This window comes from Anas platyrhynchos, chromosome 2 (genome assembly GCF_047663525.1).
Source record: "Anas platyrhynchos isolate ZD024472 breed Pekin duck chromosome 2, IASCAAS_PekinDuck_T2T, whole genome shotgun sequence".
NCBI classification, from domain to species: domain Eukaryota; kingdom Metazoa; phylum Chordata; class Aves; order Anseriformes; family Anatidae; genus Anas; species Anas platyrhynchos.
The window spans coordinates 27610445-27626191 of NC_092588.1; the positions used below are offsets into that span (position 1 = coordinate 27610445).

General features: G+C 38.1%; 2 protein-coding genes across 3 annotated transcripts in view; one reads left to right on the forward strand and one right to left on the reverse strand.

Moving 5' to 3' along the window:
- The window catches only part of CNGB3 (cyclic nucleotide gated channel subunit beta 3), a 106508-nt gene extending 100443 nt beyond the window's left edge, over positions 1-6065 (forward strand). Inside the window, exons 16-18 of the mRNA XM_072034999.1 lie at positions 2131-2277; positions 4284-4464; positions 5619-6065. Of these exons, the coding sequence (XP_071891100.1) occupies positions 2131-2277; positions 4284-4464; positions 5619-5897 (607 nt within the window). The 3' untranslated portion in view covers positions 5898-6065. The remainder of the gene's footprint in view (positions 1-2130; positions 2278-4283; positions 4465-5618) is intronic.
- A 2710-nt stretch (positions 6066-8775) lies between these two features.
- CPNE3 (copine 3) overlaps positions 8776-15747 on the reverse strand; it is a 31283-nt gene continuing 24311 nt past the window's right edge. For both annotated transcript variants that reach the window (XR_011807428.1, XM_038175337.2), the window contains 2 exons: positions 12728-12964; positions 8776-11695 (listed from right to left, as the gene is read on the reverse strand). Coding sequence is in view for 1 of the 2 variants with exons in the window: in XM_038175337.2 (XP_038031265.1) it covers positions 11585-11695; positions 12728-12964 (348 nt within the window). In the remaining variant the exon portion in view is untranslated. The remainder of the gene's footprint in view (positions 11696-12727; positions 12965-15747) is intronic.

Consider the following 15747-nt stretch of genomic DNA (forward strand, 5'->3'; position numbering starts at 1 on the left):
AAATAATCTCAGAAACAGAGGCAAACATTTATTTTTTTTTTTTTTTGCCTTGCTGACTTAATGAGAGCCTGTCTTTACAGGCAATTGAGAAAGAGAGAAATTCAAGACAGGGAAACTATAACACAACACTTCATTAGCCCAGACAAGTTTACACTTTAAGCCAGATGTCCTCATTCATTCATTCAGTGTTATTTCACTAGAACAATTTCCTATCAGAAAACGGTAATTCTGGAAAAACTAAAGCATTTTTGACAGGAAGAGCTCTAAATGTTTGGTCTCATCTTTAGCCTTTCAGTGGTTTTTGTAACTTAAACTTTTAAAATAAAAGTCAAAGCTAAAAAGAATATTTAGCTTTGTGAAAGTTTAAGTTTTCTGCTTTGGCCCAGCAGCAGCTGCTGCTTTTCAGTGAGCTCTGCCATTTGGTGTTTGACATTCTTCTCAGAAGCCAGATCCAGACCCTTTCCTAACTTACCAGTTCTTTCCTTATGCAGGCTGAGGAGCCATCACCCTGCAATGGTGATATGCACACCATTCCCTGGATCAATTTGCTCATTTCAATGAATGGCAGCTTGCTATTGAGATCAGCTATAAAAGAGGAGTAGATAAGCTGAGTCATCACTTTGACAACTTCATAACTCTAAATTAAAGTTTGCTATCATAAGAATTCAGAAGTTATCTCATACAAGTATAAAAACATTTCAGACTAACTGCAGTAAAAAATGCAAGGTGAAAATGCAATTTTCTTTATTATTATAGATATTATAGCATCAAGAGCCATTGTAAGGCAAATGCCAGTTATCTTTAAAGATTTAGCCTATCAAATAACTCTTAGCACACTAGCCAAAAAAGGTTGAGTCATGAAGCCCATAATGCTGCCTTTAGTCAAAGATGATTCTGTTTGAGCCTCCCCTGTAAAATTCACCTCACATCATCACCATAATGAAAAAGCCGATCTCTTTAGTCCTAGTCTGCCTCGATAAAATGAGGTTGTTGTTAGGAAAGCCTGAAAATGATTGTTCAATGACTTGTTGAGATGCAATTCATCAGAACTCAAAAGCTGTTTGCAATTTTCTTCAGCTGCTTTTCTTATTGTGCAAATACTTTTTTTCCTACAAAATAGTACACAATTGTTTAAAAAGACAATATACTGCATTTTCAGCTTGACTTCATATATTGATTGTTATCTTGGATCAAAGAAAAACTGTGAATATGTATGTAAAAATAGCCTTGTACACACAGTTACAAATAAAGGATCACAAGACCTCTGCATAATCTAGTATTTATAAATGCTACATACATATCCTTTATACTTAGAAACTATTAATATATACCAATTAATATTGAGGGTAAAGTATTAGTTCACCCTTGATAGGGTCCCAATTAGCCTTTATTAATGACCTTTAAATTTAGATATTATTATTCTTCATAAATAGTAACTCACAGGGAAACATTTAAGGGACAAATTTCTAGGGTAAATCTCCTCAAATATTGATAAAGCAATTTTACTACTGAGAGCAAAATGCAGCTTCCCTTGCTTATCACCACAGCTGAAAAATGAATTCTTTTAATCTGAGAAATGAATTATTTTAATTTTGTAACACCTTACTTTCAAAACAAAATAGCCGCCTTTTTCAGGCAGACACATCTGTAACTGTCAGCCTGAAAGACCTTCCTAATCCTTTTCATTCAGCTTGCCAACATCCAAATGTGAGATGTGATATGTGGGACAAAAGAGAGACCAACAGAAGTTATTCACTCAGGAAAATTATAATTCTTAGAGTCATTTATTGTAAATAATGCTTTGAGTAATAATGGACTTGTTCTGCTCTCCTTATGGTGTTAAATCACTTCCAGCAATAAAAATGAGGAAATGCCAAGTTCTCACACAGACTAAAACAAATTCAGTCCTTGCAGTAGTGCCTGCTGGGTGTCTACCCAGCAAGACTTTTCTCAGTCCTTAGGACAAGCACAATAACAACCAGAAGTGACAATTTGCCTTCTTGCAGCATCAGCCAGAACAGTTGGGTACATAAGTGAGCTTTGCAATGACTTCAGTGGAGAGCCACCAGCAAAGATATTCCTGACTAGGGCAAGTAATGAAGTAACTGACAATATTTATTTTCATTGCAGCCTATTAGCTGCAGGCGGAGGAAATCGAAGGACTGCCAACGTGGTGGCTCATGGTTTTGCCAACCTTTTCATTCTAGACAAGAAAACACTCAACGAAATCCTGGTACACTATCCTGACTCAGAAAAACTTCTGATGAAGAAAGCAAAGTATGTCCTAATAACAGTTTCTAAATCACATTGTTTAGCTGCAGAACAGACAGTTGTGGCTTCTAGAAACATTTGCATTTCTTGGAAGAACAACAAATATACGCATGTTTGTACTTAGGGGTCAGATTTGTCTGGTAATACTTAACAGAAGTCATAGTCTTGGCAGGTAATCCGAGAGTTATGGGAACATGGTAAATAGAATAAAGTCCTGAACACAGTTGAATTCTCCCTTGTACTTAAGGTAACAAAATAGGAGATAACAGATGAACATCAGGACTCCTTAGGTAGCCAAGGCAAACAGAGTGCAAGACAGATGCCAGTTAAGCCGTATGTTTTCAAGGGTACAACTGAAGATCTGCAATTGATTCTAAAGAGATATGCTTCAATGCACCCACAGAGTCATATGCCTTTCCAAAGTCTCAAAGAGCAGTTAGAAATGGATTTAATGTAAGGCCTGAAAAGATGAAAGATAATCGCACAGATTTGAAAGGTGTGCATTTTGTGCAAAGGGATTCTGAAATGGGATTCTGAACAGAAACTGCTTCTCATCTTGCTTTGGCTGTAGCTTGCTAGGATCACAGTTTATCCTAGCTTTGACAGGGCAAAATGTGGTCATATTTTGTCATAAGATTATAGAAGTGAGTACCTTGCATCAGGTTGAAGTGCATAAATCAGTTTGTCTTTACCAGTAGACTTCAGCACTTGTATTGTTCTTAGCTGTTGCTTTGCATTGGTATCAAAGTTTGGAAGAACGATCCCAGACTTGAAATTCCACCAGAGAATGCTAGCATAGGCATGACATTTTGCTCATGAAAGTGCTAGCAAATGATTGCATTCAGCTTGTTTCAGCAACTCTGGTTATCAAATGACAGCACCTTGCAAATCATTACATCCCTGAGAAACACAGGACCTAATGCAGAATGGGCCATCTGAAAAGCATAAGTGTCAAATCTGCAGGAAATTTCCCCAAATGGTCTGTTGAACTCTTGTCCATGGCACTCCCAGCTCATAAGATAAGGTAGAACAAGAATAAAAGGAAACCTGAATCTGAACATTTATATTGGACAGTATAAAAAGTTTACTAGCCAAAAACATTGAAGAGTTCAAATTCTATCTAAGTCAAGCAGGATGTGCCAGCCAGCCAGTCACTGGGGACAGCCTATGACGGTAATGAATGTTGAAAAAAGCGAAAGTCTCTCGACAGCTCTGGAATCCAGATTTACTGAAGACCAGCAGCATACATACTTGGCTTCCATACTCAGTGACAGACCCCTGAATAGTCTGATGTGATGCCCATGGCACCAAACAATGCAGACACACATTTTGCTCACCTGTTTTCACATCTGGAATCTTCAGAGAGGCTGGTTGTCAAAACCAGCACCAGAAGGTAGAAAGGCAGAACAAATCCACTGACTGATGGTCACCAGCAATCACCTTTCTGACTTCCATCGTCTTTCTAAACAATGGTACAATCATCAAAACTTATTTCTGATTCTCTGTCCTACACTACCTTCTCCTGCTTTCTTGCCCACCCTAACCTAACCCGTGAGAGATGTGCCATGCTGAAAGGCTGGTTAACTATTACTTACACAAGCATCAGCTAAATTCCAAATAGAGAAATAACTGTTCTCGATTTGCATCTAGAAGGTCAGGTAGGAGACTTCCACCTCAGGTGCAAGCCATCCACCCCCCTCAACTATTTCTCACCTTACTAAGCTCTCATCTGCTTTGTGATACCTTAATTTGAGCCTGCACTAGTTTAGACTACAGCAAATAGAAAAAAAACTCCAAATTAGAATAGCAGACTGCAGTTTACTAAGTGATGCCAAAGCCAGTAAAACCCTTACCCTTATCAGCTTTGCTCTTGCCACTGCATCTGGGATTAAAAAAAAAAAAGGCTGGAAAAGGTGTCAGGTTTTCATCCATGAATGTGGCATTTTGGTTTTGCAGGAACTTTTATAGGTTTCACTGCACTGCCGTGTGTTCTCATTCTTTCCTGTCTCCAGGGTGCTGCTGAAGGAGAAGGGGAAACCTGCTCCTGGACCACCAGTGCAACAACCACGGGGCTTGGCTGGTCTGTTTGGGCAGAAACAGGAAACTCCAAAATTGTTTAAAGCGATGCTTGGAGGTAAAGGAAAAGCAGGTCTTGCCAAACTGCTGCAGCTGAAGAGAGAACGAGACATTCAGGTAACACCACAGAAAACAGAATAGATTCTTTTAAGTGCTGAAGAGAGAAATGGGAAATATTCTGGGAGGGCTTGGGCAAACAGAATAAATAAAAATGTAGTTTTACTGCAATCAACAGCAGAAATTCCCAGTAGCTGAGATATAATCACGGTATTTAATCTCTGTAAACACTGATTCTAAAATTTGGCTCAAATCTTCCTGGATCTGGACTCTATGCAGAACAGAGAAAAACAAAAGCAAAGCAAAGAAAGCAAACAAAGATCCTCTAGGAAAGCAAGAATAAAATAGACCTTGCGAAGACACTAAAAGCATCTGATCTTCTAATCTTATGTAAAGAACAGTAAATGTAGGCATATCCTAACACAGTAATCTGCTCCAGCTGACTCAAGCACACAGCGAACTTTCCAATTCAAAGTCAGAACTGTGCTTATAACAAATACTGAGGACAAAATTTCAAGTTAAGACCACACAGCTAAATCTGATTAAATATGTAATATAGTACACTTATGAGAAAATTTGTTTCAGTTGATTAAAAGTAATTCCCACATTATACTCTCTTCTGAGAAACATTCATATTAGTAAGAACCTGCTCAGTTCTAAATTCTTGCCCAGAGGTGGCAGAATCTTTTTCTGGCTTTTATGGTTGAGTTGGATATCTTTATACTTTCCTTCTTATAAGTGAAATAATGAACTTGCTTAAATTAATTATAACAATAGCATGATTGAAGCATAAAATTCACTAAATTTAATGTGTATTTATGAACTTTAAAGTAAATAGGCTTGGACGAGGAATTGGGGCACTGGGGAATATGTTGAGATTTACATAACACATTTTCTTTCTATACTAGAATAAGTACATAAAGCAAGGTAAAATTTGAGGAAAGGTGGTGTGCCCCGAAATGTGCCTGTTTCGTCCTGCAGTATTCATGAGAAGCAGATACTATCAGTATCCACAAGCTTTTCCTGGGTTTTATTGTTGACATTCTGATCTTGAAATAGCATTTTCCACAAAATTTTTGGTTGCTGAATGCAGGCTTACATACATTGCATGCCATTAATTACAGCATCCCTGCTGTGCCTTACCACTGCATATACAGAACTACTTCCCAATTTTTTTCTGCAGCACTAGAAAACATTTAATTTCTTGATTCTAGGAAAATGAAGCTGAAACAGAGAAACCTAAACAAGAAGAGAAGAAACCCGAACCAGAGGAGAAGAAACCTGAACAAGAGAAGAAACCCCCTGAGCCTGCAGCCTCATCTGCACCCCCTGCACAAAAGGAAGAGCCGAATGCAGATGCTAAGCCTAAACCACCTGCAGTTATGCACAGAGGAACCACTAATGAGTCTCTGATCATTAGTATGTCTCCATCACCTACAGCAGGAGAAGGAGAGATCCTTAAAGTTGAAGCTAAAGAAAAGAAAAGGAAATAGATGGTGTTTTTTCTGAATTCAGAGGGCTAGTGTGACTTGGCTTTTGGGTACAAAATATAAAAGTAGAGGCTACTCAAGAAAGAACCTATCCCAGCTCCTCTTCTTCTTTCTGTCCTCTCCTGAGGCATCTGGGCAGATTTGTATACCTACCTCTGAACCTTGAGCCTGGAGAGAGAACTCCTGCTGTAATAGGAATTAGAGATCCAACTGGGTTTCAGTACAGCTTGTTTCTTGGTTGATCCATGCTCTCCATTCTCTCTTACTCCGTCTTGTTCCTGCTTCTCCTTTTCCCTCTCCTATTTATTCTTTCTTTCTTATTGTTTTTCATGGTTGCCAGTTTGTTCTTAATTTTCATGTCTGTTCTTTTCTATTTTCTTTTCTGGTTTCCCATAGTTGTCCTTTTTCTTGTTACTGCACTACTGTTGCTGAGGTTACTTATGTTTCTGTCAATCTTTCTCTCTCCTCCCCTTATACTTCTAATCAGTGACATGCTTTTGTGATCAGTATGGCCGAGTGCAGAAAGCTATGATGTTGCATGTTCAGATGCCATTAAAAATTGTTTAGAAAAAAAAGCAAAATAAAAAATATTCACAACATACACAACGGGGAAGCAGATTACATAAATACTGCCAACTTGTGAAAGCAAAAGCATTTGTTCTAGCTGTCTTTATCGATTCTGGTGAATAAAAATAGAGAAGATATTCTCCCTTAAGAGTGACCTTTAACTTTTGGTTGCTGATTTACACATTTCATCTTCTCAAGGGATTGGGCATTAATCTCTCTCTCTAAAAAGCAAGCAGTTGCTACAGGCATACTTTAGAAAAATGTCCTACTTAGTGGCCACTTCAGAAACAAAGGTATTTTAAAAAAAGCAGGATTTACGTTTCTGGTTCTGGCTCTTTTTCTCCAACCAACAGGTTGGCTGCTCCAGTTGTTCACTTCCATCACAGCCTGATGATACCAAGCAAACTACATGCCTTACAGGGGCTGAGCTTTATCATACCTATGAACTAAAGTAAATCCTTTATCCAGTGCAGCAGTTGAGAGGGCTAAAGCTTTTTTAACAAGGAGCTGCACACAACTACCTTAAAAAAAAAAAAAAAAAAAGTTCCTCAGCTGACCAGCCAGCCAATATATACGAAAAATATTGTGCCAAAATGAGGCCTTTTGAACCCTTTGCAGGCTATATACGTTCCTGTAGGCTACACATTCTGTTAGGCCTGCTCTATAATGCCTTTGAACTTCTCCAATCATATGCAAAGCTGGCAGCCCAACCAGAATCTGCAGAAGCTTTGCCCGGGTAAAGCCTTGATGACTTATTCAACATGCTGCATATTCCAAACGTTCTGTGACACAGCTGATAGCCATATCTCTCTCTCAAAAAAAGTTCCGTCATTAACAGTGAGGTCAAAGGCTCACTACCATATGGGAAGAACCATTGTTATTTGTGTATCACTTTCTATTTGATACGTAAGAAAAAAAGATGCATCTTACCTCTTTCTGCTGCATGACATCATAAAGAACTGTTTGCCTATTGCACATCCAGGAGTATCTCTGTACAATATCAAAATTAGAAATACTGCTAAACTACTCCACAAGTAAGGCCTTCTGTGAATAGTAAGGATCTACAAATTCATTACAATACATGGTTCTTCTTACAACACTTTTTGAGGGACAATTTTCAAAACATTATGGAAGGGGGGGGAAAGCACATAAGTCCCCATATTTTAACATGTTGGTATTGATGAGTAAAGTTCTCACTGCAGAAGATCTAACCCCCTTCTGCCCACACAAATGCTGTCACATCTTCAAAACAAACATTTCCACTGTTGGCATACTGAAGTTCATCAATCACATACTGACATATATTATAAAAGTAAGGTCTGAAACTTCAGCAGTGTTACACTGCAGCAACACAGCATCTCTCACGTTGCTGCTTTACTACAGTTCTTCACAGCTTAGGATTGCAAGGGAAGCTTGTCAGTTCTGGCTTCAAAATTATCCAGTCATGCAAAGCCCTCGAGTTCCTTAGATCCAAAATGAAACAAAAAATGGTTAGAGCATTAGGTCAAGATTTCGTTAAGTGACAGACATCTGGGTCTTCTCTGACATCTTTCTTTTCTGTTGTTGAATCCCTTCCCAGAATCCCTCCATTTTGGAGAGTGGCGAGGAGCCAAAGCTCAACTATTTGTAAGGTTTTCACCAGAAGGAACAACACGCAGCACAAGAAACCTCAAGACATGCTCCTTGTGTAAAATGCATTACTTTCAGAACCTGATTTTACCCTGTGGATTCTTAATTTGTGGAGAAATCGAGTGAACTGCTCTAGAGCACCTACATGACGCATCTTTCAGCAAAGCTCACTCAGGTTCTGTATGGCATAGCAAACACACCATGCAATGTTATGTCTCTAGTATGTCTCAGTTTCCCAATAAAGCATCTCAGACTTGACTACACCTCAAGAAACCATTAATGGTAAAGGGATGAAATATAAAATAAATCTTCATGCCTTTCTACTTAAAATGCACATTTCCTGTAAAGAAAAAAAAAAAAAACGCGCCCTGGAAAAACTGATGACAAGTATATGGAATAGCATCAATAGGGGAACTCTAACACAGCAAAGAGGATGAAAGACTCACTGCTAAAACCATCCAATTTCAAAGTATCTTGATAAAAGCCAGTATGTTATGCTTTATGAAATACACAGTGCACATTCACAACCACTGAGTAAAAAGGCATTTTTCCCTCTAATCTGATAATACTTGTTATATATCTAACCTGCTTAGCCTGTGGAACCATCATCACAGTAACTGCGAAAGCAGTGTTCATTGTTTCATGGAAAATGCTGAATACAAAAACATGACAGAAGAGCAGTGTACTGAAATTACAGTTTTAATGCATAGGCATTGTAAATCAGTCAACTTCTGAACTGAAATACATACAGAAAGTACTTAAAAAAAAAAACTCTGGTCACGGGTTATTTCTCTGCTGTACATGTATATATATTAAGACATTACATTGCAAAAAGCTTGATTATGAAGACTGCTATACATCATTTCTGTCACAAGGTGGTGCAAGTGACCTACAAGCACATTCACTTGACAAACTTTGACAATATTTTGCTTGACACGCTCAAGCTGGTAAGGCATTTTTTGCATGTACAAATAAAAAATGGCAAAACAATAAACTGACTTCCCCTTGACTCACAATTTGGTACATACCTTGACTCAGAATACTGCTTCAGCCTAACATGGAAGCTTCTAAATATTTCAACATGCTGTTAGCTGTATGCCTCTAAAAGAAGTTATATGTGGAAAATGGATTCTTGCCACTGTCCGGTCTGAAGCATTTTTTCTTCTACATAGTATAGAGCACATTGAGAAGTAGGTATCACTGATATGCTATTTAATTCCCTAAGCTTGAGAAATACAGGAGCATTTTTGCAACAAGAGAATGCATTCTCTGCTCCAGAAATTGAATTTATGTTAAGATTATCGAAAACCAAAAAAGTTTTAGATATTTTATATGCAGCAGATGTTTAGCACAATTATGCTTATTAACATACTTGAAAGCATTTATATGCACTTCCACCACAACATGAGAAAGAATTTGTAATGTAACTCAGAGGCAGCATCATATTTTTGGAAGACAGTTCAGAGGAATTCCAGTAGCATCCTGAATTCTCATCAGTAGTATGCGTCCACTTAACTAGATGCAGTATTAACGCTTTGTCTATATTCATTTATCTGTCTACATGGACCACTTGGCTGTGAAACATTTTACTGGTGCAAAATCATACTTTATCCATTTACAGCAGCGTGATTTAGGTTCGGTATAAGCATCCACTTCCTTAATCGTAGCATTTTATATTGCAGATCTTGTATGACAATTCATTACATATTATGTATCAAGTACTAATACATTTGCATATCAATGAAGAGATAATTCTGTATTTCTATACAATCAAATAAATGAATTTGTTTCTAAAATACAGATCATGGCTTAACATGAAACAAAATCTTTCTTACTATTCCACTCCTGTAACTATTTAGGACCCTTTCCCACCAAGGAAAAGGCAGCGTAGAACACTGTATTAATTCATAACTGGTAACTAGTCAACTACTACAAAACATTTGGTATGTTTTACAGGACGTGTAAGACAATCTCAATACTCATCCAGTAGTGTTAATATGAATTCAGATTTTTGGCAGAATTATACAAGTGTGGAAAGAGAGCAGAGCAGCTCCAGCAACTAGAACAAGCACATCCACTATGATCTGGTGCCATCTTAGGTGCCCGAGAATGCTAAATTTAGTGTTAGTCCATTTTGTTTTAACATGCTACAGCTATACCAACTAAAATCAGATCAAGCGGATGTCTAACTCTAAACCACTTCAAATGTGAAACTGCAAAGTTAATGTTTAGGACAGGCATTTGAAATGATAAATGGGACCTTTACATCCACATGCACTGAGGATCAGAACAGATCCTCATCAAGCACTACGCAGCTGGGAGACAAAAAAGCTTTGTCTGTCCACTACACACATACAGCATGATTTACACTTTAAGGTCTATTGCAAAGAAAAGATGGTGAAGAGAAAACTCAAGCCAACAAAATATAACAAATTGTCTGCCCTAGAAAAGCAGTATAGTTATAGGATTTAAGCTTAGAGACTTTCTTAATCTTTCCTCTTCCTTCCCAGTAGGAAGACAAGTTTTCTGCAGGCACTTTTCACTAGTGAGCTCATCAGAAAGATTCATGATTCTAAATATAACAAAACCAATATAAATAGGTAGGACTTCAAACAAAGATGTTTTTTTGATAATGTGCAGTTATTAAACAGAACTTTTCCAATTAAAAAGTGAGTTCCTGCTTCACAATAAGCCCTTGCTCTTTAAAGATCAATAGTCACATATATGACTATTTTACTTAAAACACCTGAAGTTCCTGTTTTCCAGTACAGATCACACTCAAAACATATCTTACAACCTCTATGGCTGTAGCTTCATAGGCCAACAGTATTTTATCCGAGATGTTAGAGATTTCCCTCATATTCATACAGTCTTGGATGGCAGTCACTGGCCAAAGGCACTAAAGTAGCAAATGTCAAGTATGCATACAAGGAAGGCTTTTACATTTTGTTCTAGCACTCATGTAACTGTATCACTACTGTGACAAAATTTTCTTACAGTGGCTTACATAGACACAAAACCCTTAAGTATTCCAGATTTGTTGAAGCACATACAAACTTTTATCTGCTTGGTGGGTATACGTCCTCTTTCCACATCAGGCTGGTTTTATGATCACTGAGAAACTGCAACACTTGGTGTTGATCCCTGCTGAAGTAACTGAACACTCTCATTAGCTGTATTTATCAAACAGGCAGCTGTTCATCATCATTCTCCTCAGCATTCTCTTCATCCTCCCTGCATATTCAATTTTTCCCCCGTTACTTTTCAAAATGAGACACCCACAGAAGCCCTATCCCACAAATCAATGCTGAATATTAAAACAATTACAATTTTGGCCCTCAAAAGGCAGACTTGGCAAACTCTCACAGACAAAAGCTAACAGGCATTATCACAGAGGTATGCGTATACATGTATATGGAAGCACGTCAAGAACAAAGTCTGTAGGTACACCAAGTAAAGAAGGCACAGGGTCTCAGCTCGCCTGCTCAGCCCATTCACTTTGCAGCAGGATTCTTAGGAGGTTGCAATTTGTAGGTGCTGAAGTAGTTCACCACCTGCTGAGGGACTTCTGCCAGGACACACTGAGCCAGAGCTTCTTTTGGAGACTTAGAAAAAAAAAAAGAAAGAACACCAAGTATAAGTCTCCACCAACTGTTAAATTAGATCTTAAGACGAGTAATAAGCATCTCTTATACTAGGAGAATTTAAAGTCTGACACTTTACAGATGAATTTACAGTGCCCTTACAGAACAGATGGAAGCTTCCCTGTTCTACTGTTTTTACTCCAAGGCAAAATATCCATTAAGAAAAACCTGCTCCTTTTTCTAGCAGCTGAAAGTATTTGAATAGTTTTATACTGAATATTGAACCTAATTAATCTACATCCAAGTACATTATTCAATAAACATACTCTATATTGATATAGTTGCACTAAAATTAAACAAAGAGCTCTCATCAAAAAAATAAAAATACAAAGAGATCTTCCCCACCGTGAAGAATTTCCCCACTGTGAAGAATTTTTTTTATTTTTTTTTAAATCTACTTCTTCCAGAGATATGACTTTCATAGCAAACTGCAAAGTATGTGCCTATTTTTTTCCATGCAAAGCCTGTGCATATTTTTTTTTTTGGTTGTACAAGACTCCATTCTTCCACATCTCAGTCTTTTTTGTCCACTGCTGTGGCCACACACAATTTCTAATGAAGACCACCTTTTCCAACTTAGCTTTGAATTTTAACACCATATTAAAATGTCACAGTAAACCACATTTACAAATGGACATATCTACAACAAAAAAACACTTTTCCAAATGAAAAAGTAACTTCTTCCTCCCAAAGAAAAAACACATCCATTTGTTTAATCAAGTCTGAGGGAGATTTACACAGATCATTCTCCTATAGCAACTTGTTAGAAATGCAGTGCTCAAACCACCAGTGAAGTTTTTTAAACATGAATCAGCTTACCTAATAGAAATTCTACAGATACTGAACTCAAGGCTTTTTGAGTAGTTGATAAGTATGTATCTCAGACTCCAGAGTTCCTTTCAAGGACACTGCAAAGGCTCAGGACTGTATATACCCTAGCAAACCCAGCATACTTCTACAGTATTTAATTAGAACATCATTCAGATTACTTACATTTTGGAACTTCCTAAAAGGCACAAACTGGACAATGTCTCTGACAGCTGGTTCTCCTGATGAAGACCTAAGAACTCCATTGTCACCATCAAGAAACTCCATAGCATCAAAGTCTGCTCCTCCAACACCAACAATGATAATGGACATGGGCAATTTTGAAGCATTAACTATGGCAGTTCGAGTTTGGTCAAGGTCCGTTATCACACCATCCGTTATGATCAGAAGAATAAAGTATTGCTGTCAAATCAATAAACACTGTGTTATGACAGAAAAATAGACAACATGTAGGTACGTATGCTTAGAAAATGCACGCAGCCTATATACTGTTCTGACTTTAAACATGCTCGTTGTACTTACTCAAGTGTACAAACATCTGTGTTTTGCTTCTTTTGTACAGTCCAAAGATATTTACATGGACAGCAAAATCTTTTAATAGTAGTAATAGTAGTAATCTTTCAACAACCCTCCACCCAAAAAATAATGTTGTCCTCCTTCCTTTACTCTCAAAATCCTCAGACAAACTAACAGCTAACCTATTTTCCAAGTATTTGTGCTGGTATAGAAGGCAGTTTACTGAGGTTTTGGACAGGATATATTTGTGAAACTTGCTTTTGTTTCCTTTCTGGTCTACTGACAGCTTTATAAAATGCTACCTGTTGCTTCATCCAGGTAAGAATAGAAAAACAAGAGTGATACCAAGAAAAATAGAACAGCCACTCATTTACTCAGTATATTCCTAAAATCTATAGATTAAAACAATTTATTTTTTCTTCTGAAAAGCAACACGATAATTTTTAAATTCCTTTAAATTTTTTTAAATTCCTTTAACTGTCTTCTAACTGCTTTCTGAATTTCATTAGCTAGGCATCTGGGACCACCTTGACTAAATTACCTCTGGTAATTTAGTCAAGTATCACTTGAATTGCTTCCATGATACTGCCAGGACCTTTAGAAGTTGGCTTCCTACCTTCTGTCTCAGATTGAAGCACCATGAACAAACTAGAACTACAAAGTTTGGAAAACATAAAATACTTTTTGAACGTGTGGTCTTCTTTCACTTGGTTTATTTCAGACGACTACTGGACAGCATGAATTCCAGTTTCAAAGGTACTCCCCATATTCTTATTAGTCTCTCCTCAGTATTTGGGTTTCCATCTTTCTTTAGATGCCTCTAAAATAATTGATATTCCCTTTTCTCCACTGTTCAAGCGCCACCTTCTGTCATTGCTTCAACCCATTCTATTCGTCCCCACTCCAGCAAGAATGCCTACAAAACAACCATGATCAGAAGGCTATGACCAAAAGCATGATAGTGCCTATCACTGGATTTATTTCTCTCTCCTTATGCTTCTCTCATTCTAGGAAAAAAAATCTATAATATGCATTAAATGGCAAGGCAGCAAAAATTCCTCAATACATCCTTTCAGGTAAAAAAAAGAAAGAAATTGCTAGGCAGCTAGGCATACTGCACTCAAAAAAAAGTCCAGAGGTTTCTAAATACTTTCCTAATACATGTACTGATGACAGTTGCTACTGAAAGACCATCAAGGAAAAAGCTTCCAAATTTCTTTGTATATGAAAATCCACAGCTCTTTTCCAACCTGGTTTCCAAAGGTACGTTTATATGCAAAAATAGCTAACTTTATTTTCTGATTTTCTATGACATCTGAGAGAAATATTTGCTATGATCAATGAGTTCAGATATACATAGCTTCAGACTGGCTGAACTTGTATGGAGTATTATCTAAAGGATTTGATACTTAAGACTTGTTCTTCAGATTTCCTAATTCAACATCTCACACGTGATGTGTAAGAGGGAGCAAGGTGGAGGGTGCATACAGCACCCAAAATTTTATAGTAAGGACAGTTCATCGCTTAGGTTGGTACCTACATGCCAGGAGGTATACCTACCATTTTCTGAGTTGATTTGCTCTCTCAGCTATCTGATGCGAACCAAGGTCTAGTTTATTTTCTTCACTAAGTCACTCTATTACATGACTTGTGTCATAACAACCTGATACAGCACTATAGTCTTGGGAAAGAGTGGCTGGAAAGTTGCCTGGCAGAAAAGGACCCGGAGGCGCTGATCAACAGCCAGCTGAATGTGAGCCAGCAGTGTGCTCTCAAGTTGCCAAGAAGGCCAATGGCATCCTTGCATGTATCAGAAATAGTGTGGCCAGCAGGACTAGGGAAGTGATTGTCCCCTTAAATGCAGCACTAGTGAGACCGCACCTCAAATACGGTATTCAGTTTTGGGCCTCTCAATGCAAGATATTAAGTTGCTCAAGTGGGTGTAGAGACATGAGCATGAGGAGAGCTGATGGAATGGGGGTCATTTTGTTTACAGGCATGCCGTCCAGATGTGCAGGGATGGGATCAGGAAAGGCAAAGCACAGATGGAACTGAACATGGCAAAGGACACAAAAAATAACAAGAAGGTTATTGGTCAATAACAAGAAGTACATTGGTCAGAAAAAGACCAAGGTGAGTTCATCTCCTCTGATAAATGAGGAGGGAGAATTCGTAATGAGAAACGTGGAGAAGGCTGAGATACTCTAAAACTTCTTTGCCTCAGCCTTTGCTGCCTGTCAGGCTTCCTACATCCCTCAAGACCCCAAACCTGTAGGTGAGGGCTGAGGGAGCTAAGTCCCTCCCACTATAAGCAAAGAGCAGGTTCCAGACCACCTGATGAAACTCATCAGGTACAAGTCTAAATGTACAAATACATTGAGCATACAAGTACATGCACGCCCACACACATCCTGAGGTTCTGAGGGAACAGGCTGATGGAGCTGCCAAGTCCCTCTCCATCATATTTGAAGTCATGGTGGTAGGGCAAAGTCCTTGGTGATTGGAAAAAGGGAAACATCACTACTATTTTTACAAATGGTGGAAATTAAAATACAGGAAGCTACAGACTGGTGAGCCTCAACTCTGTACCTGGCAAGATCATCAAACAGATCCTCCTGGAAGCAATATCAAGGCAGATGCAAGACAAGGATGTGATCCAGGACAGCCAG